Source organism: Rattus norvegicus, chromosome 4 (genome assembly GCF_036323735.1).
Source record: "Rattus norvegicus strain BN/NHsdMcwi chromosome 4, GRCr8, whole genome shotgun sequence".
Taxonomy (NCBI): Eukaryota; Metazoa; Chordata; class Mammalia; order Rodentia; family Muridae; genus Rattus; species Rattus norvegicus.
This window is the reverse complement of record NC_086022.1, coordinates 19,426,633-19,454,144: the sequence shown is the minus strand read 5'-3', so window position 1 is coordinate 19,454,144 and position 27,512 is coordinate 19,426,633. Positions and strand designations below refer to the sequence as shown.

At 34.9% G+C, this 27,512-nt stretch overlaps 1 protein-coding gene across 1 annotated transcript in view; it reads left to right on the top strand.

The window, feature by feature from the left end:
- Cdhr17 (cadherin related family member 17) overlaps positions 1-27,512 on the top strand; it is a 97,405-nt gene that overhangs the window by 26,203 nt on the left and 43,690 nt on the right. Inside the window, exons 8-17 of the mRNA XM_063286908.1 lie at positions 1,581-1,763; positions 5,203-5,294; positions 7,078-7,191; positions 10,514-10,626; positions 11,326-11,471; positions 12,920-13,100; positions 15,775-15,931; positions 23,827-23,932; positions 24,658-24,879; positions 25,603-25,748. Coding sequence (XP_063142978.1) covers positions 1,581-1,763; positions 5,203-5,294; positions 7,078-7,191; positions 10,514-10,626; positions 11,326-11,471; positions 12,920-13,100; positions 15,775-15,931; positions 23,827-23,932; positions 24,658-24,879; positions 25,603-25,748 — 1,460 coding nt within the window. The remainder of the gene's footprint in view (positions 1-1,580; positions 1,764-5,202; positions 5,295-7,077; positions 7,192-10,513; positions 10,627-11,325; positions 11,472-12,919; positions 13,101-15,774; positions 15,932-23,826; positions 23,933-24,657; positions 24,880-25,602; positions 25,749-27,512) is intronic.

Sequence of the window (27,512 nt, the reverse complement as noted above, 5' to 3'; positions counted from 1 at the left end):
GGCTTTCTTACTTGTTAAAACAGTCTCATGACATAGAGAGTGATATAAAACTTGCCTCCATTATGGAACATTATCCTTTAGCAATAATTCACATGCATACATGTCTGGGACACAAGCTATCTTTTTTAAATAATATTTGTAAAAATTGAGATGTTTGTCAGGTAATTTAATCTTAAATGTTTGACTGTGGAGGAATTCTGTCTATGTGGACAGAATAGTTACCCTGAAATACTGTTCTTGTGGTTTTTGTTATACCTGGCATTATCAAATATGAGAACTAAACAGGAAAACAGAAGCATAAGAACATGTTGTGCAAGCAGACTGTGTCGTTTTTAAATAGGCTATGGACTCCATTTAATTCTAGAACTTGAAGTCATGAAAGGAAGGTGGACACAAAATGGAAAAAAAAAACTTAGGGTAGATTAGAATACAAAAGGACAGATGGAATCCCATTAACATGACTTGGCCAATGAGACTCCTTTCGCTCACTCGGATGGCGTTGGTATGCTATGTAATCTAGGTCCTTATTTCTCAGGGCTTAGTATGCACATTATCCTAGCAGTCAGAAAAGCTGAAACGTCCAACAAATGTGTTCAGTCTGAGGGTCACTGTAGCTCTGATATAGAAACACAAAATTACACACCTAATCAAAACATCTCTCTGTGTGTCTTTATTTCTCTCTTTATATACGTGTGTGTGTGTGTTTGTGTGTCTGTTTCAATTTTTCAAAATATATGTAAAAATTAAACTACGGCAAAATAAACTATATGGCTCCTGCTACCTTTCCATCCTCTTAGTCCAACAGATAATTCCTTGTGGGTCACCAAAATCAGAAACAAATTAAATAGACTTGTCAAATTGGCTCATTACAAAGCTATCCTACGGATCAGCCAATATTTAAAAAAAGAATCCATAGTTTTCATTTGTTTATAAATTTTCAATTTTTAAGTATGAGTGGAAAAAAGAAAGTAAGAAAATGTTAGGGGGGGTTCCAAAATTTTTGTAAAAAGGCTGAGGACATTTGCGATACATCAAAGTAAATCATTTCAAAGCAGAAAGAACATATTTTTAGAGGGAAAGTAGATCGTAGTTCCGGAGATAAACAGTCACTTCATTTAACAAAATTTTCGTATTTAGTTTCACATTTAAGTTCTTCTTTCCTTCCACCTTTGATTGAAACAAAGTGACAGAAGCTTATTATCAGAAGCGCTGAATAATTGGGCTGAGTTTTTACACTTATTACTGTGATATATTTACAATCACTACCAAAATGTGACCTCTCATATTTGGTATTTTAGAGGAAGAGTTCTACTTTCCGTATTTGGTAAACAAATGCATGAAAATTTTAAAAGACAGAGAAAATATAATAAACTAAGCATATAATATGGAATTATTTTAAAATAAATATATAGTAAAGAAAAGGCTTTCAATACTTACAATGAATATGTACTTGATATATATGTATATATGTATTACTTTCTTATAAATAAATATTATACCTTTATATAGATTTAGACATCATCAGGATAAACTAACAGAAATAAGTATTTGAGTTTAATTATTTTTATGTCCTTCCTTAGTCACAGGTATAATCACTCTTCTTCAACCTTTGAATCTTGACAATCCAAGTAACTCCAGAATCTACCATTTGGAAGTTGAAGCCCGAGATGATGGTAACAACACCAGCTCGTATATGTTCACAGTTTTTGTGGACAACGCTGATGATCCTATTTCCTGTGATCCAAGTTTTTCAACAGGCCCGGGTATATAACAAATCAATTTCATTTCAAAGATTCAACAAACACTGCCCTAGAGGAAGTAGCATGGAAACATAGATGGATTTCCTTGGTGATTTCATTTAGGGTGAAAGGTGCTAAGGATAGAACCCATGACCTTACATGAGTACAGGCATACTCCACCACTTAGCTGGTTCTACTTCTAGTTCTCAAACAAAGGCTCACTTCATAACTCAGGCCGGGCTTGAATTTGTGGTCTTACTTTTTCATTCTCCCAGTATTTGCCACTAAGCTTGAAAATGTTTATTAACAACAATCAATGAAAAAAGAGGCCATACATTTGAATATGAGAGGATTCAATGAGCTAAAAAAAAGGAATATGTTTACAAATAAAAAAGCTAGATAAAAGGAGAGATGGGCTGCAAAATAAGAAAAAAGCAACTGTATAGTTCAAATTGCAATTGTCTTTATTAGTTTGTGCAATAGACAGTAAAGAGTAATAGAGTATTTTAAATGTATCTGTAACATACAGTTTAATATGTTCCTCTCAAGTTGTCAAATATATAAAATTTAAACAGTAAGATAGAATTTTCATGACAGGGGAAAAAGTTTAGTCAGTAAAGTGAACTTTGCAAGTATGACGACCTGTGTTAAATCCCCTGGAACCCCTGTAAAACAAAACAAACAAGCAAACAAATTACAGCTGCTGTCCAGTGCTTTTAATCCTCATGCCCGTGAGTCAGAGATTGCTGGGTCTCTGGAGGACCTTGGCCATTCAGTCTAGCCAATTGGCAAGCACAAACGTAGACAAAAAACTACTAGCAAGTAAAGAATACTGACAGCAGGAGAAATAGTCTTGCCCAAAGAAATAACACAGGAATTGGTCATCAACAAAAAATGTATACATACAAGTAACATTACACTGACTGGGAAGATAGTATTTACTTATGCAGGAATACACGCACCCACACCCACTCACACACACACATACACACACACACACACACACAGACAAACATACACACATACACACATACACACACACACACACACACACACACACACACACACACACACACACCAGCAATGAAAATTTTAAAAGCCATAAATTTCAAAGAGACCAGGGGAGTAGGAATATAAGGTTGTATTTGGAAGGAGAAAAATGAAGAAGAAAAATTATTATTATGTTATAATCTCTATTTAAAAAATAGTAAAAAACAATGGTAAATCTTATGTGGCTCCTGGTGTAGACTAGTTTTTTGTCTTAGTGTTCATGAAGATAATATCTTTTTGGAAGATTATGAAACGATTTGATGTTCTTGGTAATTTGATTTTTAGTGTCTCCACATTATAGTAAACTTTTAAAAGATGCACATGAATCTCAAGGTCATGCTGACCTGATTTCTACCATGAACTTGGCTTACCTCCTAAGACGTGCTGGAGATCAGGGAGCCTTTTCTCCATCATATTGGTGGTTTCCTTGCAACTGAAGAGAGCATGAATGCCTCATTGTAAATTAAGCAAAGTATACAACCCAAAAGACATTACTACAATTTGTATGTTGATGATTTGACATGTATCTAATCAACTCACTTTCTGCTTTCAGTTTCCCTGAGGCCACAGCTACCCAGAGTGAATCATTAAACCTGATGGTCTGTTCACATACATCCGGTGTAGAGGAAAAACTTCAAAATAAAATAATCTTAATTCATAGAAAAATTTGGTCATTTAATATCCTCAGAAATATAAAAAATGAGGATTCCTGGAATAACCAAAGTAGATAACAAGCAATAACCACAGGATTGGAGGTTTTGCTCAGTGGCTAAGAACACTTGATGCTCTTGAAGAGAGTCTGGGTTTGGTTCCTAGAACCCACATAATGTCTCATAGCCATTTATTGCATCAGTTTCTGAGGATCCAGCCTTCTTTTTACATCCTTGTGTCCAGTCCTACACATGGTATACATATCTATATTCAGCTATTTACATAAAAGCATGGAATAAAAGTAAAAATGAATATTTTTTTAAAAATTACACCAGTCTTAGTATTAAACTCATCTGCACAGTAAGCAAGAATCATCGAGTAGCAGATTCTACAAAATATTTGAATCTATCTTGGTCCAAGCAACATAGATGAATACATTTGATTCTGGATGGATCAATTGGATGTTAACAATTTTATATTGCATTCTTTCTTCTTATGTACCTCTCTTTTTGCCCTTTTTAAATGTGTGTGTGTGTGTGTGTGTGTGTGTGTGTGTGTGTGTGTGTGTGTGTGTGTGTGGTGATTATGTGTAAGAATGAATGCACGAAGGCATCCCATGTTTCTAAAGATGAATCGGGTTTTCATCAGATGAAGAAACTCTCAGTGGCTTGCGTACCCATCTGTTTGTCCGTCTTATTTTATGTGGGGATGAGACAGAATCACACTTGATTACATCAGAACCAAGATAAAGTGCACAGTTTACAAAGAGTAGCGTTGTTGAGTTTTGTGAGGTATGGACATGTTGTACTTACTTCTCACAACCACCCTAATGTTGAAGATAAAGTTTATCACCGTTGTACAAATAAGAACGGGATGACGTACGGATTAAAACATATTTTTCTTTACTGTTTGCATCTATTTTTATGCATTTCTGTGGGAAGAAAGTAAAAATCAAGATTCTTGGATATGTGAATCTAATTGGAAGTAACCATAACCTCTGGTGGTTTCAGACACTGAGCAGTTATATCTCATTTCTCATATCAACCAGATATTTGAATTTTAAAACATACGAATTGGCTTGATAGCTTTAAATATCACAACTTAAAAAGCACTTATCTGGGACTGGGTGTCCTTGGGTTAGAGTCCCAGAAAGGGAAGCTGAAGCGGAATTGTTTTAGTTCCTTCACAGGAGATGAGACTGGAAAGCTTAGCTAAGAGTCATCTTTTTATTTTATGTAAATAACCATGGGGAAGGTTGCTCAGTGCTTATGTGCTGGTTATGCAAGCGGGAAGACCTGGGGTATTTCCCCAGAGCATTCACAAAAGTTGAGTGTTACAATGCCCACCTATAAATCTATTACTGGGAAGATGAACAAAATATTAGGGACTCACTGGCCAGGGAGTACAAATCAAAGTGAGAGCTCAAGTTAAGTAAGGAAACTTGTCTCAAACAATGAGGTAGAGCAATGAGTGAATAGGAAACCAACATCAGTCTCTTACCCTCACATGTGCCTGCGTGGCCATTTGTACCAGTAAACACGCATACACCCCCATCCCTAAGACGCAAATAAAGTTAAAGTGAAGTATCAATATTGATGTTCATGTGAATAAACATTTGTAGTGTTTTCTACAGCACGTACACTTTAGGAAATTACTCAATAGAGACTTTTACAGCCCAGTGACTTACAGAGGCCATGTGAAGCAAGAGGAGACACAGGCATATGTCATTTAACTACAGTTGACGACTTGTGTGATTGTGTAGGTGTTTCAGTGTCTGTTGCCGAAAATATCCCCTCATCCGCTTTCATATATGCAATACTTTCAAGAGATCCAGATCTGGGACAAGAGGTTGAAGTAAGTTTGATATTTCCATTCATGTTTTTCCCAGTGTTTAAAAAGAAAAATGCACTACTTTATTTTCAATAAGCAAAAATTATTTTCTCAGGTTTCTGTTAAGCATGTCTTTGTACCTCAGAGTGCTAATTAAATTTTTTGAATATAGCAGAAAAATAAAAACAGTAAGAAAGAAAATGGAAGTCTATTCTGGTTATTTTCTTTCATCTATTTATTTATTTGTATCCAAAATTTACATAAAGCATATTTTAGACCTCATTATTTTGTCTTCAGCAATAATTTGTAAAAAGTCAAGATAATATGTAGTGGATGATAAAGTACAGTAAAGTGGGGGAAGAAGAAAATTTATCATTGTGTTTTCTCAAAATGTTTATGGTGTAAAATATCTCATAATTTAATTATATTTATAAAAAACAAATTTAGTTTTTAATAGTATAATACATCATGTTAATAGATTAGGATGTTCTCTCATAATTTTAATAGTTTAGTCCATTTCCTGTTACAACAGGCAAGAGTCTCTTTTTTGCTTATCCTCGTAACTATTGACTTATAAACAAACGACAATATGGCTAATGCTAAAGTTTGAGAGTGTAGTATTCAGGATACTTTAGTCTTTGTAGAATTTTTACTTTGATTTAGTTATGAAGCATTGGTTAGCAAACTAAGATCTATTTGCTTTTTCCTTATCAACTCCTTAGACTGAGAAAAACCACAAGGTAAAATATAATATCTTCTAACTAGACACAAAAGTCCATTTACGAGAGTCTATTGCTATGGTAAGGGCAGAACATTAGAATGTAAGAATGTGCCTTAGAGGTTATGGGGATCTATATTTATGTGTGTATATATACATTATATATGTGAGTAAACATCTATATTTTCTTTGAGTGTCTTAATTATAACATTTAAATGCTAAGTCATTAAAAGCAGAAAAAAAAAACAAGACTTTGAAAGCAATAATTTTTAGCAAGTCCAAAACCATCATATTATCAGAAGGAATAAAAGATTTTTTTCCATAAAAATGTTTTCTGGGTTCTAATCTAAAATAAGACAACTTTGGCTTTTCAGAAACAGCCAAGTAAAGTAAGCCAATATTTCCATCAGCACGGCTGTCATATCTCTTTCTAAGCATTAGGCAAACCTTCCAGGTTTTGTTGTTCCTTTGATCAAGAATCAGGATGCCATTTTTTGTCCCGTTACAATTCAGTCTCTTAATAAATTTGTTGGTATACTCAGTAGTATTTCTCTCAAGTTTTGGGCACCATTTTCCTGTTATTAGTTTGGGTATTAACAGTAGAGAATGCTTTGTAACTGCTCATAATAAAACAACCTACTGTGTAGAGCACTGCCTTTAACTTATTTTTCATCTCTAAAGTCAGTACTGGGATGAGATTAAAAGCTTTGTTCCGGATCTTTTGTTATGTGTACCTCTCTAGATGCCCTTCTTTAGTGTACAAGAGGGAATGGGGTTTTATTTTTTTTTAAAGCTGTCATGGTAACACTCGAAAGTAAGTTAATTGTGAAACCAATGAAAGACACTTAAAATGCCCTAGTACTTGTGTTCAAAGCTGAACTATGGGGAAAGTACAGCTGAAAATGTGAAGGAATGTTTGCATTGTTTTTGAAGTCTGGATATAAAAGCGAATTCAGATTTTATTTATAGGCACTGTCTTCACAAAGTGAAACTGAGTGTAGCTTTTCCAAATAATCGCATCAAAAATGTCAGTTCAAAATTCATGCTTTTGCAATAATATATCAGCCATATTTGTGGGTTTTGTTCCAGTTTTTAATATTAAATTCTTCAACCGATGCCACTGCTTACTTTGCTTTGGATTCACATAGTGGTGTTATTTCTAAAACCGTGGAACCACTCTTGGATTATGAGACAGATCCTAAGGTGAGAACAACCAGCACTGTAATTTTACCATTTAATCAAAATACTCGAAATTTACTTAAATTGAAACAAAGCATAAAGACCCATCCAATTCATCTGGGTCAATAAAAATCCCTTTAGAAGCAAACCGAGAAGCATATTTGATGCATTTGTTACAGGCATCGTGGAATGAGGGGGGTGATCTAGGCAGACCATGGAGGGCATTGTGTAGGGTGGACACAGAGAGAGGAAGAAGACCAATAAGGAGAAAGCAAAGGTGACAGAAGAATGGGAACGCTGCAGATGTTAGGAAAGTGAAAATGGCAGATGCAGCTAGAGCGCCTTAAAGATGGGACAGGAACAGCACAGAACAAGGCAAACAGGAGCAAACAGCACCCATGAGCATAGAGTTGAGAATCTGCCAGGGGGCTCTGGGTCATATTTCTATAGGATTCCTGGGTCTTCCTCTTTCAGGACTCTCTCTCTCCTCTGCTCCATCACTGGTCCTCCAACAGGGATGTCCTGTCTTGTCAAACATGAACGTTCCTCTAATATGCCTTCACATTGATAGAGCTGCATTACTTTTTAAGTTAAATTGAGAATAATTGATAGTTGTGGTCTACAAAGCAAGCTCCAGGACAGTCAGCTCTATAAAGAACAACCATGTCTCGAACAAAGCCAAGCACAACCAACAAGCAAAACAACCTCATCTATTTAAGGACTTACCTACCAACTCTTAGCGTAGTTTCTTTTTTTTTCTTTTTTCTTTCTTTTTTTCGGAGCTGGGGACCGAACCCAGGGCCTTGCGCTTCCTAGGCAAGCGCTCTACCACTGAGCTAAATCCCCAACCCCGCCTACTTTCTATTCCGGGTGTGGATTTCACTCTTACTCTTGTTTCTACAGCAACACACGGCAAATTGTTCATCTTTTCCGGAAGAAACCTCCTACCCGCTTTACATATTTTCTATTTTATTTCTAAATAAACTTTATATACACATGTATATTGCATATTATGTATTATATATATATATATAATAACAATTTACTTAAAGGACAATGTGTTGCACATGACTAATTATAGTTATGTGAGATTTAACTCATTTTAAAACATCATTTTGATGCTTTTTAGAATTTCATGCAGAATATTTTGACCACATCCATTCTTACTCCAGCTCCTCCAGAATTGTCCCTCTTTTACCTATGTACCCAAATTTATGGGGTTTTTTTTGTTGTTGTTGTTTTAAAATAGAGTCCATATATTTCCCGTCTATGTGGCCTTGGAATGTGGTCCACTATATCCTTGAAGAAAACTGATTCCCCTTGCCTATCGATTGCTAAGCTTCTCAGTTATAGGTATCACTTCATGTTGACCTGCACCACTATGCTGAGCATCTCTCTTTTTTTCTTCTGTCTTGTACTTGTTCTAGTCTAGTATATGTAATCATCAAAATTGTTGTGAATTCATGTACGTCCTTCATAGGGATGTGTGTCTCAGCCTGTTCTGTCTGAAAACACCTCTTTGTAGTCAACCTATACCTCTGATTCTTGGAATATTTCTGCCTCCAATTCTCTCTTGATTGCTGAACTTTCGGAGGAAGAATATGATATAGATGTTCCATTTAGGTCTGAACACCACACACTGTGTCTGTATGTCTCTGTATGTCTCTGTATGTAGGTCTCTGTGTCTACTGCAAGAAGAAGCTTCTTAGAGGAGTATTGAGAGATATACTCATCTATTGAAGTAGCAAGAAATCATTGGAACTGATTTCAATTCTATGTTCACTTAGGAGAATAATAATATTGAGTTCTTCTAGGGTTGATTACCTAGCTAGCTATCCATTCTTTGCACTGATAATAGTATAGTGAATAAGTTTCATTTTGTGGAGGTGTCCTTAAATCCAACAAGTATGTGTTATACTTACCCCGTAATATTTGTGCCACTATAACATAAGTTGGCCTTTCTTGCCCCAACCATTAGTACTAGAGCTCCCAGAGTTTACAGCTGTGTGAGACTCGTGATTAATTTTCCCTGCCACACAAAACACCTTTTAATGCTCTGAAAAATACCCATTAAAAATAAAGTTCCTGTCATTTTCTTGATTTTTTTTAAGTTTTAAAATTCAATTATGTGATGTCTTTAGCAATAGGTTCTTAGTATCAAATTCTCGCAGGTGACCAATTTGAACAGTATCATCCTGAAATATTTGAAAGTCTATGGAATTCCACTTGACCCAAAACAGAGGTAACCCATTCCTGGTGCTGGGATTTCTATTTGTCAGCATGTGCTTTCTAGTTAAGATACGCAAACTCTTTTTATATCTATGTGTACATTTATTTTATAAGGCTTCTTTTCCTGCTGTTCTTTTGATACAAGGGTCTGTCTATGTAGTCCTAGATGTTCTGGAACTGAGTATGTGGACCATGCTGGCCTGGAACTCACAGAAAATCTACCTTCTTCTGCCTCTCTAGTACTAAAATGAAAGGCTTGTGCCAACACACCCAGTAGAAGGTCCTAGCTCTTCCAGATGACTATTTCAGAAGGCCCTGAGTTTTATTAACACTTCATTTAGCTGCTCCTCTTCTCTGTCCCTCCATTCTTCAGTCCACTTAACCTTTCGATGAAGGGGAGAGAAAAGACAATGTTATAAAGGAGAAAAGGGAAGTAGACAAACAAGAATTTAATGGGATGAGCTTCGATACCTTCTCACCTTCATGAAATATTTCTGGAGTATAAGGTTCAATAAGGGAGGCTCTCATTTTGGAATTTTGTGCAATTTAATAAGTTTTTTTGCACAAATATTTAATCTTAATGAATATAGAACTAACCGTAATAAATAAAATCTAAAATTAGATTTTACCAGACATGTTATTACCTTGTTTTACTATATTTCACAATTGTTTGTATATGCTACAGTTCAAATTTTAAAGAAGGCTTACATATTTTAAATTGGTAAAAATGATTCCAATATATTTAAGGACAGTATGCTTGAGATTTTTCCCTAAACAATGAGACTTAATTCACCACTTTATTTTGATACTTCAATACTTTCATTTTGTTACTTCAATACGTTTATTTGGATATGTTACCTATAATATAATAAGGTAATATCTAAAAATACAACCTAAAATCTGTAATAATTGGAAGGTAGTATTTATTGTACTAATACATATATAAACATAGGGGATAATAATTTCAACAAATGTTAAGGCAATTAGGAATGCTAAAAGTTTGCTTCCATTCCATTTTTCCATTTCATTTTAAGGTATTATTTTTCATATAAAAGGAAACCATAAGGACTAAGCACTCAAAGTGACAAAAGTAAAACCTTCTGTCTTTTGTTCTTAGCTTTTCCAGTTTGTAATCGCTGTGAGAAATAGGGACAGCCTGTCTCTGGAGTCATGTGTTGGCACCATCACTATAAACATCCAAAATGTTAATGATGAGAGTCCTGTTCTGATGTAAGCAATGCTTAATCTAAATATTTAAATGGTTTGATTTAACCTCTGGAACTTTTTTTATAGCCAGATAAATATCAGTGTTTTACTATTATTTTCATTGCAAAAATTTATTATAATATTCAAAATGTTGTAGAAAACAAGCTTCTATGAGCTTGGAAGCTCTCTGCTCTTCTCATATTCACTAAACAAAGTCAATTCCATTGATACTTGCACTTGAAACCACAGAAAATAATCATTTTCTTTCATGAAATAGAATTGTTTGCTAGTTTTCTGCTACTTGTTATTACTGAGAAAAATACTATGAAAACGAACAGTGATTTATTCATATTGTGAAATCAATGTAGCCACTCAAGAGAAAGAGAATTGGATCAAAATACTTTGTGAGAAGGATATGTGTCCAAATATACATTAAATGTAAAGTTATTGCTGAAGTGTTTGCAGCATTTTCATCTTTTATATTAATAATTTCTCAATCATTTGAAAGAGAATTTCTAAAGAAAGAGAATGAATAAAATATTGCATAAATGTATTTTAAATATCAACAATGGCATATATATCAATTAAAATTATTTGAATTCAGAGTGTATAAAATCTCACAAAATATGTATCACATAAAATTTCAAATATTTACTATGTGACATAGATGGAAAAAGACATTTGTTTACCCTGAGTGATAAAAACCTCTTCTTTGTCCTATAGATACAGACCGGAGGCTCCTATAAATATTAATGAAAATCTGCCTATTGGAACAAAGCTGGCCAAGTTCACGGCAACAGATAGAGATATAGCGGATACAGTATATTATGAATTCATAGGTACACAGAAAGAGTTTGCTATAAATGAAGGTATAATAACTTTTATTGTTAGTCATTTCAGAAAGCATTCTATAAAGTATTTTTATTCATTAAACTAAGCTCTAAAGGCATTATATCAGAATGAAATGATATTTAAAATATGTAGTAGAGCACTTAACATATTTTTATGAAGGAAATGGTAATCCTTCATTCCTTGTTAGAAGTGTGGAAGTGTTCTCAGTGTTGGTCTGCTCTGGCAGAGTCTTTGACAATTCAGATGTGTAAGTTTGCAGTGGGAACTTATTTTATGAGCTTTCTCTGAGAAACCAATTTTCCCATGGAAACTAGAATATTAGTTGCCATAAACCGAATATCCATTTTATGTCAAACATTCTTGTAAGGACATTATGTACATAAAAGGCAGTTTGTATATTTTACTGGACCAATCCCCATCTGAAATATAGTACCAAGGAAGAACTTTTATTCCCCTTTTGTACCACCATGGAGGGGATCAGCAGCAGGGGCTTGAAATGCTATGTAAACGCTCTATCCCTGAGCTACCCAAATCCGCAACCTAAACTCCCATGATGAATTTCCATGACATAGATAAACTTAGATTCAAGGCATTTGAATATGACACTTGTGACTTAATTACATCTCACATTCTCAGAGGTTAAGAGACTAGTTGTGCCCACAAAAATTTTAAGCGTAAAATTAGAATATGGAGGAAAGGAACATTTCTTCCCCTTTTAGGATGGAGCAAACCCTTTCATATATGAATAGAATAAGAGTAAACATCCACTGGCCATCATCTCAATCCTATCCAAAAAAGGAATCTGGTAGTTATATGCACGTCATGGCTACGTCCCCTCCCTACAGTTTTGGAAAATTATAAGCAACCAAATCTTTAACAAAGTTTATATCCAGAAAAATAATGACTTTGCCAAGAAAGTCAGCAGGCATGAAGGAGAGGTAAGTGATAGAGGAGTAATCTTCCTGGGGATTTAGCAGCGTGAAGACGACATACATCAGTTATTTATATACTCGGAGTTGGTAAAGCAATGTATATACTTAGAGTTTGTTTACTCTGTAAGTGCAGATGCAATAAAAGTATTTAGGAAGTATTTCCTACCTGAAACATACCTTATAATTTGGTTGTTTTTGGACATATACCGTCCCAACCCTACCCTTCCCCATAACCCCAATTTTCTCCCTACCTGCCCTGTGTTCACTATTCCTTATTCAGGCTAAGCTTCATTTTGTGTTTCCCAGTGCAGTTGCTGACTTTCCCATGAAAGAACCTGAGTAACAGGCTTCTGTCTTCTATTACATACTCAACCTCTACTTCTCACATGTGCACAGTTGTAACTTGTTTGTGGTTTCATTGGATCAGCAACCGACCTTTAATCAATAGGACTACTCTTTTCATGTCATGATTTTAATGCATATATTGCTTACCTTGAGAATGGTGAATATATCCTAATCTGCCTGCCTCTTAGACTCTGGAGAAGTCACTGTTGCCTATCCACTAGACTATGAAGATGACACAATCCCAAAATCCTGGGTATTATATGTTAGAGTTTACGACAATGATCGAACACATTCAACAACTGGGACACTCACAGTGATTCTTCAGGATGTAAATGATAACCCTCCACAATGCTCTCAGGAAATTTATGTGTAAGTTATGTCTATAATTGTTGGGTCTTCAGATATTTGTGTTGAGAAAACATCACAGAAATGAGTGCATGGGCTTCACTTATCCTACAGCAGAGGCAGTATCCTTTCACTCTTCTCTTATTTATTTTCACACAGGATCTAGCCTGTTCTTTCAACTGCCTGGGACACGTTGATTTGTTTCATTTCTTGTCACAAAAATTAAAAATCAATACTCAACTGCTCCAAAATCTGGCCTATCTAGAAAGCCAACAAAATGCCATATAAGGAATATTCCATCTGTACACCGAACACCAAAAGACGTTAGAAATATATATTCACAGCAATCAAGTATCGAGTAGAGAAGAACAATGCCATCTATTTACAGTGGAGTGTATGTAACCTTGTAAGCTGAGAAATTAGCATTCCTTATTACTAGAGCTTTTCACTTTGATAGCACAAACAATGTTTCAATAGACTTAGATTAGTCTTACAGGGTTTAGTAGTCTTACAATGGGTTTAGTTATTCCCTTGAATAACTCATCTCTTCTTTAAATGAACACCTTGTGTACAAATAATGCAGAAATGCCTCAGTTACTAAAGAATAATAGGAAACAGTACAAGACTCCACATAAAACTAATATCTCTGCTCTGTGGAGTTGTCAAAAACTGACATTTATAATCTGACAGATATAAACTATTGATTGTTGCTAGAGGTCTGGGAGAGTGGCAGAAGAGCCGCAGAGGTTCTCAGGTGCTAATTGCTGGAGGGTCACCACTGATCACTATAATGCTCTGTGTGTTCCACACCATAAATAATGGAATTTAAATATCATCCCTCTACAGAAATGGGAAATGTTTAACATGGCAGATGTGTTCAACCTGGTGAAAGTACAACTTTCTAAAATATTCTTCACCTTAACAAAATAGACAAGTTATCTTTCATTTCATGATTTTTCATGCTAAACTGATTATTTTAACTTTTATCTTTCTTTAATTTGTGAGATTATTATATATTTCTCTCTTTTGTTTCCTCCTCCTAATCCTGTCATACATCCCTCCTTGTTTGTTCTCAAACCCATGGCCGCAATTTACATTATTATATGAATACATGTCTATGTCTACATCTACATATAAGTCTAATCTCTATCTGTCTGTCTAGCTATCTACCAAATCTATCGATCTACCTATCATCTATCCATCCATTCATCTATCTATCTATCAATCTATCTATCTATCTATCTATCTATCTATCTATCTATCTATCTATCTCTATATATATATATCCATTACAAAATACAATCTTCTCAGTCTATGTATGAAAAATCTATGGTTTTTTCAGGCTGACCATTTGGTAATGGGGAACTAAATGATGTGCTTTTGCCTAGGGAAGAATATTTTGCTTATTTTCATTGTTGCATAGTTGCTTGTAAGTTCTTTATGTAGGGCTGAGTCCTCATAGTCTTTTCCTCAACAACGTTGGCATGTCTATTAGTGTTATCCTAATTCAGCTCAGGTTGGAGTTTCATGCTAAAGTATAATCCAAAGTCAAGTTGAAAACATCCTCTCAAAAGTAATGAGAAACACCATTGTAGTTGTAATAGCCAAACACCATACTGCTGAATTCAACAATGTATCTTCCACCCAATGAGTACTTCTTTGCTAGATGAAAGTACAGCTAAATATCCGTTGACTCTACTCTGATCAATGACTCAGGGATTCTAGTATATTCAGGTGTCCACATTCTAACCACCTTATCAGGCACTGTAATTTAACCTATCAATACCCTTTCCATTTGCCACTAGTGCACCTCCCTTAAGCAATTTGCAGAGGCTGTAGGGAAACTGGGATATGTAGAGAAAATGTGAATTTTGTTTGTGTAAATGAAATGTATGTAAGGGGAATAGTTTACACAACTGTCCACTTTAGTGGGTCTAGAATTACCAACAGTTACTTGGTATGTCCAAAAAGGAGTTTTTACCTTAGGTTAATCAATGTGGATATATCTGCATTCTCCAGCCCTAAAAAATAATTTAAAAAAATTGGGATTCTGGACTGAGAAAGAAAAGAAAAATGTGCTGGGCACCAGCATTCATGACCCTCTCTGGCTTACTCCAGATAAACTATTACCAGATGCGATACAATCCAGCCCCAATGGCTTCCATGCCACAATGGGCACATCAATTAAGCTGAAGCCAAAATAAACCCTTCTCCCTTTAGTAACTTCTTCTCAGGTATTCTGTCTTAGTAAATAGGAAAGGTTTTAATACAGAATCCAGTCTCAGCTCTCTTTTAAGCACAACTACAGAGTAATTTGTAGTTTCTTTATTCTTAAGTGGGGGAGAATAATATAGTACCAATTTAAAGATAGGAACATGGCTATTTTATAAGCGGACATTGAACTTTATGATCTACAAGCGTAAAGTTATCAACCTGAGGAGGAATGAACTGTCATTTGTTTAGCAATATTTATGGCTTCAGTTGCTGTGCAGGAATCTAGTATAACAGTAATGCCATTTCCCTTGGCTTCATCATTAATCTGTATCATGTACTATATAATTTTTTCATGGATACTATGAAATACTTATTGTCAAGAAGGTTATTTAAATTATGCCCACTTTTCAAATAACCTATTAAATTAAATTTAAATAATCTCCTTAAACCAAGTTCAACATGTAACATTTTTTCCTCATTACAGAATTGAACTTCCTGAGAACATCCCAGTTGGCACCTCTTTAGTCTCCCTAAGTTGTACAGATCAGGATGGAACTATTCCGAACAACAATATAACTTATCAGTTGATTAAAGACACTTTTTCAAACAAAACCTTTACTCTTACAAAGAGTGAACTAAAAGTAAGTATTGTGAAGTCACTCTGACTGTGGCCCTGTGATTAACCTCAGATATAAAGAGTACATTTATTTTTATTATTATAAAATTGTTAATGAACTACAGTAGTTAAAATAGCTGATGGCAGAATTTGTTCTTGGATTTTCAACTGAACCTTAAATTGTTGAAAGCCTAGCTTCCTTCAGGATGAATACTGGAATGCAGTTTTGAACTCCAGAACTAAACTATGAAGGTTATGAATTTCTTAGAACAATAGTGTTAGGATAAAATATTGTGTATTCAATAGGAATGTGCCAAAATAACTTTGATAAATATGTTAAATTACTTTTGAACTAAATAGAACAAACATGCATACTTTACTACTTTGTCCTGTGGTATTCAGCAGCTCAAATATTTTTGACCAATTTAGTATATATATACATATATATATATATATATATATATATATATATACATGTGTGTGTGTGTGTGTGTGTGTGTAGATAGATAGGTAGCTAGACCAAAAGAAAAAACAAGCAGATAGATATAGATTGTATTTCCAATACATTTTGAAATCTGCTAGGCTAAATGTAGTTATATTCATCATTTATAAAATAGATTAAGAAAAGTGAAATTAAGTATTGTATTCAACATGGTAATTAAATGCAGCTCATTTAAACAACTGCTCATGAACTACCCAGTGTGTGCTCCATGAATGGGGTGGAAGTAACATGTACATATCTTCCCCCTCACCCAGCATGGAGAGGTTTAATGAGAGAAGAGTAGAAGGGGGGAGAAGTAAAGGAGGCTGGTCATGGGCATGGGTTGGGGAATGGGGAGAGAAGGGACAAAGGGGAAAAGGGCAAGAGAGCAGAGAAGAGCAAAGAGATGTACCCTGTTTTAATATTGATTCCACAGATTGAATTTCTATCAAAGAAACATTTCATACAAACCTCTCCTATTTTTGTTCCCTTATGCTCTGTGCATGAAATGCAAAGAATCATATTCACAATCTTAAAAACAGACGTCCAGTTTTGAAATTTGTACTGTTTATCAAGCTAGAAAAGCCCCTAATTTCTATGTCTCCATTACCTAGGTTCTTTTGCACAACTGAATAGTTTTTTACATACATTTCTTATATGAATCTGTCCCTGACATTTTTTCCTCACTTGGATCTGTGTCACATCTGTATGCTTGGGTTCTCTCAATATTTTGTGTCTGTCCTTCTGTAGCACTAATTAAACATCTCATGTGTCCCTATTTAGAAAATGAAAAAAAAAGCTTTCAATATCAAATGAATATCTGGAACATGTATAATTCTGATTATATTCCTATTAAGTTTTGACTCAATTTGTGATAAATAACTATGTAAAACAATAGGTGTTTGTAGTATGTGGCAACATATTAAATCCCAAAGTCTGAATATAAAATGTTCATAACTGGAAATGTTGATGGAACCAGAATCTAAGTGCATTTGTAGCCCAAAAATGATGGAAAAATACAACACCACTGTTCTTGAAGCAGGACATATAAAAAATGATAGAAGTGTTTATAATTCTTTAAATCATTTATATTCAACAATTCTAACAGGATATATGAAATATATGAGTAAGTAACAAAATTATTGTTTTGAACCTATTTTTACTAATTCACTCTAAACAGCTCCTTAAAGTTTATAGGATCAAAATCATTTAAAACATACAACAAGCTAAACACATTTAATAGAATACACAATTCTCTTTTCATAACATTTGCTATGTGATTATAATAAGAACATGGTATTTTCTACACAGGGTAATTAGGCTTGAAAGTTATTAAAATACCTCAGTTCTTATCTTTCTTCAAAGCAGGAAAGACAAGCCATTTAAAGAAAATGGCACAATTTTACCACTTGATAAGGGCAGGAGAGTTGGCTCATTGGTTAAGAGCACTTTCTGCTCTTCCAGAGGTCCTGAGTTCAATTCCCAGCAACCACATAGCGGCTCACAACCATCTGTAATGGGATCTGATGCCCTTTTCTGGTGTGTCTGAAGACAGTAATACTGTTTCACACATTAAATAAATAAATAAATAAATAAATAAATAAATAAATAAATAAATAAATAAGCAAGCAAACAAACAAAAAACTTAAAGAATAAAATATTTATTGTAAAAACAAAAAAGAGAACCTACATAAGGTTTCAACAATCCTCCACCATTTAACTAAAATAAGATCATAATTTATGTATAAAAGTTTTAAATGAAACACTGAAATTCATTAGCTCTTTGATAAAGAAAAATTAGTATATATGTTACAGATAGATGAGAAATATTTTTATTAGTTACTCAAAACTCAGACTGATAGCTAGCACTAAAAACTTATGTTAAAATAATAAATAATGTTTTAGTAGTGGCCAGAGGGTTCAAGGACACCAGGAGAACATGGCCCACAGAATCAACTGAGCAGGACTCATAGGGGCTCACAGAGACTGAAGAGCAATCATGGAGCCTATGTAGGTCTTATGAGGCCCTTTGCATACATACTGTGGTTATTTAGCTTGGAGTTTTGTTGGACTGCTAATAGTGGTAGTGGGCGTGTCTTTGACTCTTTCGCTTGCTCTTGGGACCCTTTTTCTACTACTGTATTGTCTACTACTGTATTGTCTACTACTGTATTGTCTCTTTGAGTCCTGATCTGAAGGCTGTGCCTGGTCTTCTTCCACCTTCTTCTGTAGTGTTCAGTTGATATCATTGTTCTACTCTGAAGGGAAATGGATGAGGAGTTCATCTGGTGAAGAAGGCAGGTAGGAGGATGCTTGGAGGAGAAGAGGTGAGAAGGCTGTGTCAGGATGTATTCAAAAAAAATAAGAGTAAAGAAAAAGAAAAGATATTTTCATACAATATTTTTGGGTCAAATTAGTTCTCTTCTATCTCTTTGTGAATCCTTTCTGCCTTATGCAATTTAATGCTTTCTTTCTTTCTTACCAAAGATTTAAATCAAACAAAGCAAAAGCAACAACATTAAAAAGCTATATAAACAAAGAGTTAACAAGACAAAAACAAAACAAAACAAACCCACTAAGTCTTTTCTTTGGGCTAGCCTACTACTCCTCAACCTAAGCCTGTCCTGGAGTGCAATTCAAATAATTGGAGACACTCCACTGAAGAAAACTGATTTTCTCATTCTCAGCACATATCAGTCCAGTAGCTTGTTGGTTAACATAAAATGTTGACTTTTCTTACTCTTTTCCATGCTGTGATTTTGCCTAGATACTTTCTATCTAAACCCTTTAGTTATTTGGTTTGAAACATACATGTCTAAAGCTTAAAAGCCACATTCATATGTAAGAGAAACATTAATATGTCTTTGGGTTCTTCTGGGTTGCTTTATTTACAGTGATTGTTTTTAGCATTATGTATTTACCTTCAAATTTCATAATTTTATTTTTCTTAGTAGGTGACTAATATTTCATAGTATAAAGGAACCAAGCTTTTTATTATCTACCCAGAAGTCTTTGGACATTTAACTTTTTTTCCTGAGTGGATGAGCAAGTGTCTCTGTAGGAGTATGTGCAATCCTTTAATATGTCCAGGAATTATATAGCATGATCTTTGGTTTTCCATTAATTAATTAATTAATTAATTAATTTTGTTTACATTACATCCCGATAGCAGTCATCCCCCTTCCTCCTCTCCTCCCAGTACCACTCTTACAAATCCCTCCAGTATTACCCACTCTCTTTCTCCTCAGAAAAGGAGAAGCACCCGCTTAGTGCTACCTCATCATGTAACATGAAGTCTCAGCATGACTAAACATATCCTCTCTCACTAGGCTCAAGTAGGCAGTCCAGCTAGAGGAAAGGGATCCATCTAATGGCAGGCAAGCAAAAGAGTCAAAGACAGTCTCCACTCCAATTGTTAGAGGACCCATGTGAACAACAAACCGCACATCTCCTACAAATGTGTGGGAAGCCTAGGTCCCTGAATGCACTTTGATTGGTGGTTCAGTCTCTATGTGCCCAGGTTACTTGTCTCTGTAGGTTTTATGGTATCTTTGACCTCTCTGGCTCTCTCAATCCTATCTTCTACTCTTCAACGAGACTCTCTTAATTCTGCCTGATGTTTGCCTGTTGGTTTCTGCATCTATTTCCATCACATGCTGAATGAAGTCTCTCAAGAGGCAGTTAAGCTTTTGCAAGGCTAAGGGCACTGCCAATAAGACAAAATAGAAACCTACAGAATGGGGACAGATCTTCACCAACCATACGTTCAACAGAGGACTAATGTCCAAATGATATAAAGAACTCAAGAAATTAGACAACAAACCAAATAACTCAATTAAAAATGGCACCAGAGCTAAACAGAAGTCTCAACAAAGGAAGCACTTAAAGACCTGTTCAACATCCTTAGTCATTAGCGAAATGCAAATCAAAATGACGCTGAGGTTCCAGCTTGTACCTTTCAGCATGGCTAAGGTCAAGTGAAAGCACATGATGGCGAGGATGTGGGGCAAGGGTAACACTCATTCATTGTTGGTAGGACTGGAAACTTATACAACCACTTTGAAAATCAATTTGGTGGTTTCTAAGAAAATTTGGAATAGTTAAATACCAATAACTGCCTATACCACTTCTGGGCATATACCTGAAAGATACCACACTTAACCACAAGGACACTTGCTCTACTATGTTCTTATTAGCTTTATTTAAAATAGCCAGAAACTGGAAACAATCTTGGTGTCCCTCAACTGAAGAATGGATTAAGAAAATAGAATACTATCCAGCTATTAAAACAAATATATCATGAAAATTTCAGGCAAATGATTAGAACTAGAAAATATCCTGAGTGAGGTGACTCAGACCCAGAAAGACATGAGAGAGAAGACCAGACATCGATGTCTCCTGAGAGGTTTTATCCAACAGGATCTTATGGTTGATCAATTTACAGTTTTTTTGAAAGACATCCACACTGAATTTTTCTATAGTGCCCGTAAAATTTTTCATTCCCACTAGCAATGACTAAGTGTTTCCCTTTGATTGCCTCTTTCTTGGTGTGTAATATCATTTCTTTTATTGATTTTGGCCATTCTGTCTCAGGAAAGATGAAATCTCAAAGCAAGTTTAATTTGCAATTTATTGAGGATAATAACTCTAAACATTTAAAAAATGTGTCTCAGCCATTTGTGCTTTATGTTTAGAGAACTTTGTTTAGTTCTATAACTCATTTTATTTGAGTTATAATTATACAATGTATGAAATTCATATATCTAATTAGAATATAGATATTAAACATATCCTAATCTTAGATATAGTTTAATCAAATGTACAATTTGTAGAAATTTATTTCCATTTTATAGGCTGCTATATTCCTTGGATGATGGCATACTTTCTATACAGAAGTCTTTATATGTTCTATTGGATATTTTATGTATTTGCATTTCAAATATTTTCCATTTTCCCCTCCCATCTGTCCTCCCCCTCCCCCTGCTTCTATGAGGATGCTCCCCCTCCCACGGACCTACTCCCACAACACCCTGGCATTCCCCTACACTTGGAAACAAGCCATCACAGGACAAAGGGCTTCTCCTTCTATTGATGCCAGACAATGCCATTCTCTGCTACATATATGACTGGAGCCAAGGGTCCCTCCATGTGCACACTTTGGTTGGGGGTTTAGTCCCTGGGAGCTCTGGGAGGTCTGGTTGGCTGATATTGTTGTTCTTCCTAAAAGTCTTTATATTTTAAATAAATATTTTAACAAATGGTGTTACAATTTTAGATTTTTGAATATGTAAAGAAATTAGTTTGCTGGTTTAGAGAAAAAATCTATTTATTTCTTTTAGTCGTTTAGAATATCAAAATCCCAAACTTTGATTCAGAGAATCATATTTCTAAAATGGTCTTCAGTGCTATTGATATCTTGCACAGAAGTTCTATCATGTTTGTATGAGCCTAGGTTATTTTCTCGTAGTAGTTCTATTTCCTGTCAGTACTCGATGTATTTCTATTTTTCTTTTATTCTTTTTAACAATTTTTATTGAATATTTCGATTATTTACATTTCAAATGTTATCCCCTTTCCAAGTTTCCACCTCAGAAATCCCCTATTCCATTTCCCTTTTCCTGCTTCTATGAGCGTGCTCCCTCACCCACCTACTCACCCACTCCCACCTCCTTTACTGGCATTCCCCTGCCCCGGGGGCTTCAGCCTTCACAGGACCAAGGGCCTCTCCTCCCATTAATGTCTGATACCACCTAATATCTTCATTAATTCCTAAAGAAACCCCTTTTCTGCCAGTTGGTTAATGAGTGCAGCCATTTCTTTTCTTTGAGTTTTGGAACACTATAGAATCTTAAAAAAACAAAAAACAAAACATACTTCTGTGCCAACTAATCACTTGATGACTACACACATCTTACCCAAATAATAAATGTTGACTGTTGAGAAAATAGCTAAGGTGCACATGGCTGGGGCATGGAAAGGATCTCAAATAAGCTGGAGAAGGCAGCAGCAATCATGTGCATTCCTTACTCTCTTGGAAGGTCTTCACAGAAGTCTAGGCTGTGAGTTCTGTGAGAATTGCATGGTTAGGCAAGAGATGTGTACAGAAGGCATTTAGATTGCATTGCCTATATATTTAGTGTTATTAAAGACCCTGAGAACATCATGCTTGCCTTATCTGTCCATCCCAGGAGAGTAAAGCAAAGGAGCAAACATATGAGATGTTTATATCCCTTAGCAGAGTTGACTTCTAGTCTTATATTGACTTGATTTTGAAGCTCAGAATTTAGACTTGTCCTTTAGAGATTATTCTCACTATTTCCAATTCAGATTTAATTTATTTTCAGGGCCAAAGGTACTAAGTTTTTAATGGTATCATTGCAAAAATCTTATGTACATAATGCATCACATTAATTTCAGATACCCCTCAACTTAACATCAGTATGTTTCAATTCAACCATTCTGAAATTGAACATTTCGTAAGTTCAAATCCATTTTCTATAACTTATGTATTGTCATACTTACTGCCGCACCTTGGCATGCTCCAAAAAAGTAGCTGTTTCCCTTCATGATGCCATGGCAGATGGAGGACTGGGCACATGCTTCTGTTCAGATGGCTAGGAACTGTATTGACTCTCCTGTGGAAACCAGTGGCCAAACACTCCCTTGAACACCTGAAGTAAAACTTTACTCTGTTCTATGAATTTTTATTTTGAACAAAGCTGTATAAAAGAAACACGATGCAGGTATTTTATTTATAAGCCATAAGCTTAGGCTAGGCAGATCCTGGACTATAATAACTTATTCCCAGCTATAAAATTCCTTGTTACTTGCTGTTTTTCCTGGCCATGTGGTTGTGGTCCATGGTGGTTTCTTCCACCTCTGCCTTCATCTACCTTCTCTCTCTACCTGAAGCCCCCTCACTTTTTCCCTTCATTTTCTAATCACAGGCTTTAGCCTTTTAGTGACCAGTTAAATTTGAGTACGTGAGGATCTGCTGGTCTGGGCTGCGGGCAATCACATCTTGAGGAACCAGTATTTAGCATTAGATTATAAAGAGCATCAGACCAACCTACTACATTTCCACGTTCTACTGCAGCTGTGAAGTAACTGAGTCTCCAGCAGATTATTAACAAACATGTATGCATATTCAGTATTATCCGTGTTTGCTCCTTTTTGAAATAATAGCACTTAAAATATGCTTTCCTGAATAAAGCATGTTATTAGACTTAATTAGATATGATTTAATTTTAAATGTGATTATTCCTTAAGCTAAAATTATATACATGGTTTGTGTCTGTGGCTCATGGATATTTAACTATGCTGTAGTATTGTAAAATAACACTTCTATTTATTGGTTTGCTGTCTTCCTTTTGGATTCATAATTGGCAAAGTAGACATGTAATAAAAAAAGCTAATAGTATGTTATTTTTCATTTATAGATCGGACCTATGCATCTAGATTATGATAGTACAACTTTTGCAGGAATGGACTTTAAGCACACATTGTTTATAAGAGTGTCTGATGAAGGTTTTCCTGTACTCTCAAGTAAGAATTTATTAGTTCAATATACTAAATAGTTTGAATAAGTAAAATAGTATCTTAAATATTAGTTCTCGGATCCCTTGGTCCTGTGATGGCTTGTTTCCCCAATGTAGGGGAATCCCTGGGCATTGAGGTCTTAATTGATGGGTGGAAGTGGGGACATCCTCACAGGAGCAGGGTGGTCATGGGAGAGGGGGCAAAAGGGATAACATTTGAAATGTAAATACATAAAATGTCCAAGAAAAATAAAAAAATTAAAAAAATATTCTAATCACAAGTTGTAATAATGTACATGATAGTTATGATCAAATTAATTTATTTAATCCATGAATATTACTACTTAAATACTGAAAGGCAATAAAACTAGGAATAGGTTGATATAATACTTCTCAAATATATAATACAGCACTTTGCAGTCACTTGTCGACTTTTAGAATACAATTTTTCTGTAATATTTACTCGTTTTAAGTATTGAACAAGTAATCAGTGTATTCTACATTGAAGAATATTCAAAGAATCAGTTAATAAAGTATTTTTTGCTAAACTATTTTAAGTGCTTTATAACTAAACGTTATTAATTTACTAACAAAACATAAATATAAACATGTCTGTGAAATATATTCATTTAAACTCCAATATGTGAGTTGTCATTATAAAGGAAAAAAGAATTGTTGAAGAAGACATATTGTTGTTCTATCTACACTTTTATGAAATTTTTTTCTCCACAGCCATCATTAGAATCATATTAAGAGTGAGCCGTATAAATGAACACAATCCTATTGGGTCTATGATGACATTTATGTTCAGTATATTTGAAAACAGTCCAGTTGATTCGCCAGTTGGAAAAATTACCTATACAGATGAAGACTGGCCACGTAGCAATATACACTATACCATCGTTGGGGGCAACTTTGGAATACCTCCAAAATTTTACATCGAATCAGATACAGGTAATGTAGGAATGCTAATATTAGTTAATAATAAGAGGGAGAGTCTTTTGCTCCAGGGACAAGCTAAGCTTCCTGTGAGTTTCCCCAATCCTAAGTGTTCAACATTAAGCACATGTACATCCAGGCAACACTAACTGGATTCGGTAGACTATACATATTTGTATATGTGCAATAATAAGGTATAAAAAATGAGGCGATGAATTCAAGAGAGCTATGATAGGAGTAAGTGGGAGAACAGTGAAGGGTTTAAATTATGCTAAAATAGTGTCTTCCTGTATGAAATTCTCAAAACTTAAAATCAAGTTCTTCATTTTGAATGCATTTTATTTAGAATTCATGGGAAAGATCACTTTTTATCAGAGCACCCCTCCCTCACCTTGAGCTACATAATGTTCACCTTGGTTTGTTGGCTGTCTCCATAATTCTTAGCAACCACAGAAGAAACCCTGAAACTTTGATCTTTGATATATTGAAATTCACAAAGCTTTTGCACACATGTGTTCTGCCAAATGCCTCAGAACGTACAGTAGGTGACTAATGCATGAATTAACATCTGTCATGATTTAACTGTGGAAGTAATGATATAAATCTTGATGAAAGTTATTGTGTCATTCAATTTCTACCTTGGTACTGTCACAAAGCCTTCGTCTATACAGGTTGAATGTAGCAATGGTTAAAACCATTAAGTAGTACTGATAGGCTTTTCCATTGTATTTGTGCTAGGGATGATAAAGCTGTTGAATTCACTGGACAGGGAAGCAGCTTCTCAGTATAAGATAGCTGTGAGAGTCACAGACATGGGGAATGATGCCCTCCCTGACCCTCTCAGGCAGAGAAGTGCTACTGCTCAGGTGACCATCCACGTTCTGGTAAGAATGCACTGATGCTTGATATAATGCACTGATGCTTGATATATTGTTATTACTTAAAAGACATGTTCTCAAAAAAAATCAAAATAACAGATAGTTGGGAGTGGTTAATACAGGCTTTCATCATTGACTTCTTAATTGTAATTGGTAATGATAAAATTGTTAGCACATGCAGAATATGCTATGATTTCCGAGTCACATAAGAAGAATTTGCATGAAGAGAACATGGTATCATAAGTTGCAATTAATTAATTAAAAATATTATTCTAAAAAATACTTTAAAAGATTCAATGTGAGAATATACCTGGATTGTTTGAGCTTTACATCAATATCATCAAATGCATCACTTTTATTGGTGGAACTGTGATTTAAGAAAAAAATATCTTTTATAGATAGAGCTAAATTTCCTTTATCAAATGATTGCATTCATTTTTGCTGCTTGAGACCTGTAAGGTTTTCAACTCTGGATCCCAGAGAAAAGGCAATAATTTCCAAACAAATGATGATTTAAAGCTGCAGACATTGAGTAGAGCCTTTGCATAATGCTTTGAGGTGAACATTTTCACATGTGCTGTGGTGAGCTGAACCTCTCAGCGGTGTCCATGGCTCGGTGCTGTAATCCCCACTACAGCCTCGTTACGTCTGGAAAATGCAATAAACCAGGCCAAAATCTTTTTAGAGGGAAATTTAATGAAGTGACTTGACTGGTTTCAACTATGACTCAAGGATGACATGAGCTAATGAAACTTCTTTCTTAAGTGTGTTTCCAGCGAGGCACCTATACACACTCATATTTACAGTTTCTCTAAAGGAAGAAAGAGAAGGCCGGAGTGCTAAGGTTTCTAAACCTATTATTGACATTCTGTTCTGTGTATGAATGCCCAATGTACACTAGGTAGGATGAGAAGGGTTACCTGTATTCTTCATTGAAGAAGCACTCATCTCTTTTGTTTTAGAATCAGAAAGAAAGATAAAATTAGTAAAAATAGTTTTATAGTAAATGTAATAAATATATATATATATCATTTATACACACACATATATATGTACATATATATGTTTACATATTTAATTGTGTAAAAGTTACCAATAATATTTTATTTGGAACATAAGAAAAGGCTCAGGGTTCTAAAGCTGTAGAATTCTAAACTAGTACCTTGTTTTAATAGATACTAAAATCCATAGTGAAGAAAACATAGTGGAATTCTATTCTTTAAATCAGAAGCACAAGAATGCATCTGTACCACATGTGCCAGAATGAATTAACAAACTCTGTGCTCTTTATAAACTGGACAGTTAGTGTTCTTTTGGGTTGATCGGTCATACACTCCCGTGATTCTTGTTGAGTCTTCATCTCCAGTGTGATTTGTTGTAGTTATTTGCATTTGTATTAGAAGGTAATTTGATAAAGGAAGAGAGTCTGGCGTGGCCCCAGTCTGATGAGATTAGTATACTGAGGGAATAATGAACAAGCAAACAAAACCCTCCAGGGAGTACCTTCTCTCGGCTTCTACGTATTCTAAGAGAAACTAGCTGTAGAAAACCACTCCCGAGAGAAAAGGCCCCAACAGATCATGAGCTGAGTCAGCCTCTAAAACTGTGAGAAAGTAACCTTTCTCAAGAAACCTTTCCTACTTTGTAACGGTAGCACACAAAAGCTTAAAGAAAATATTTGAAAGATATAATATTGAACCTATATCCTTAGAAAACATGTGGATAGATATACGGGTCTAGGTCACATAGTGCATAAATGGGTGGAAAAAC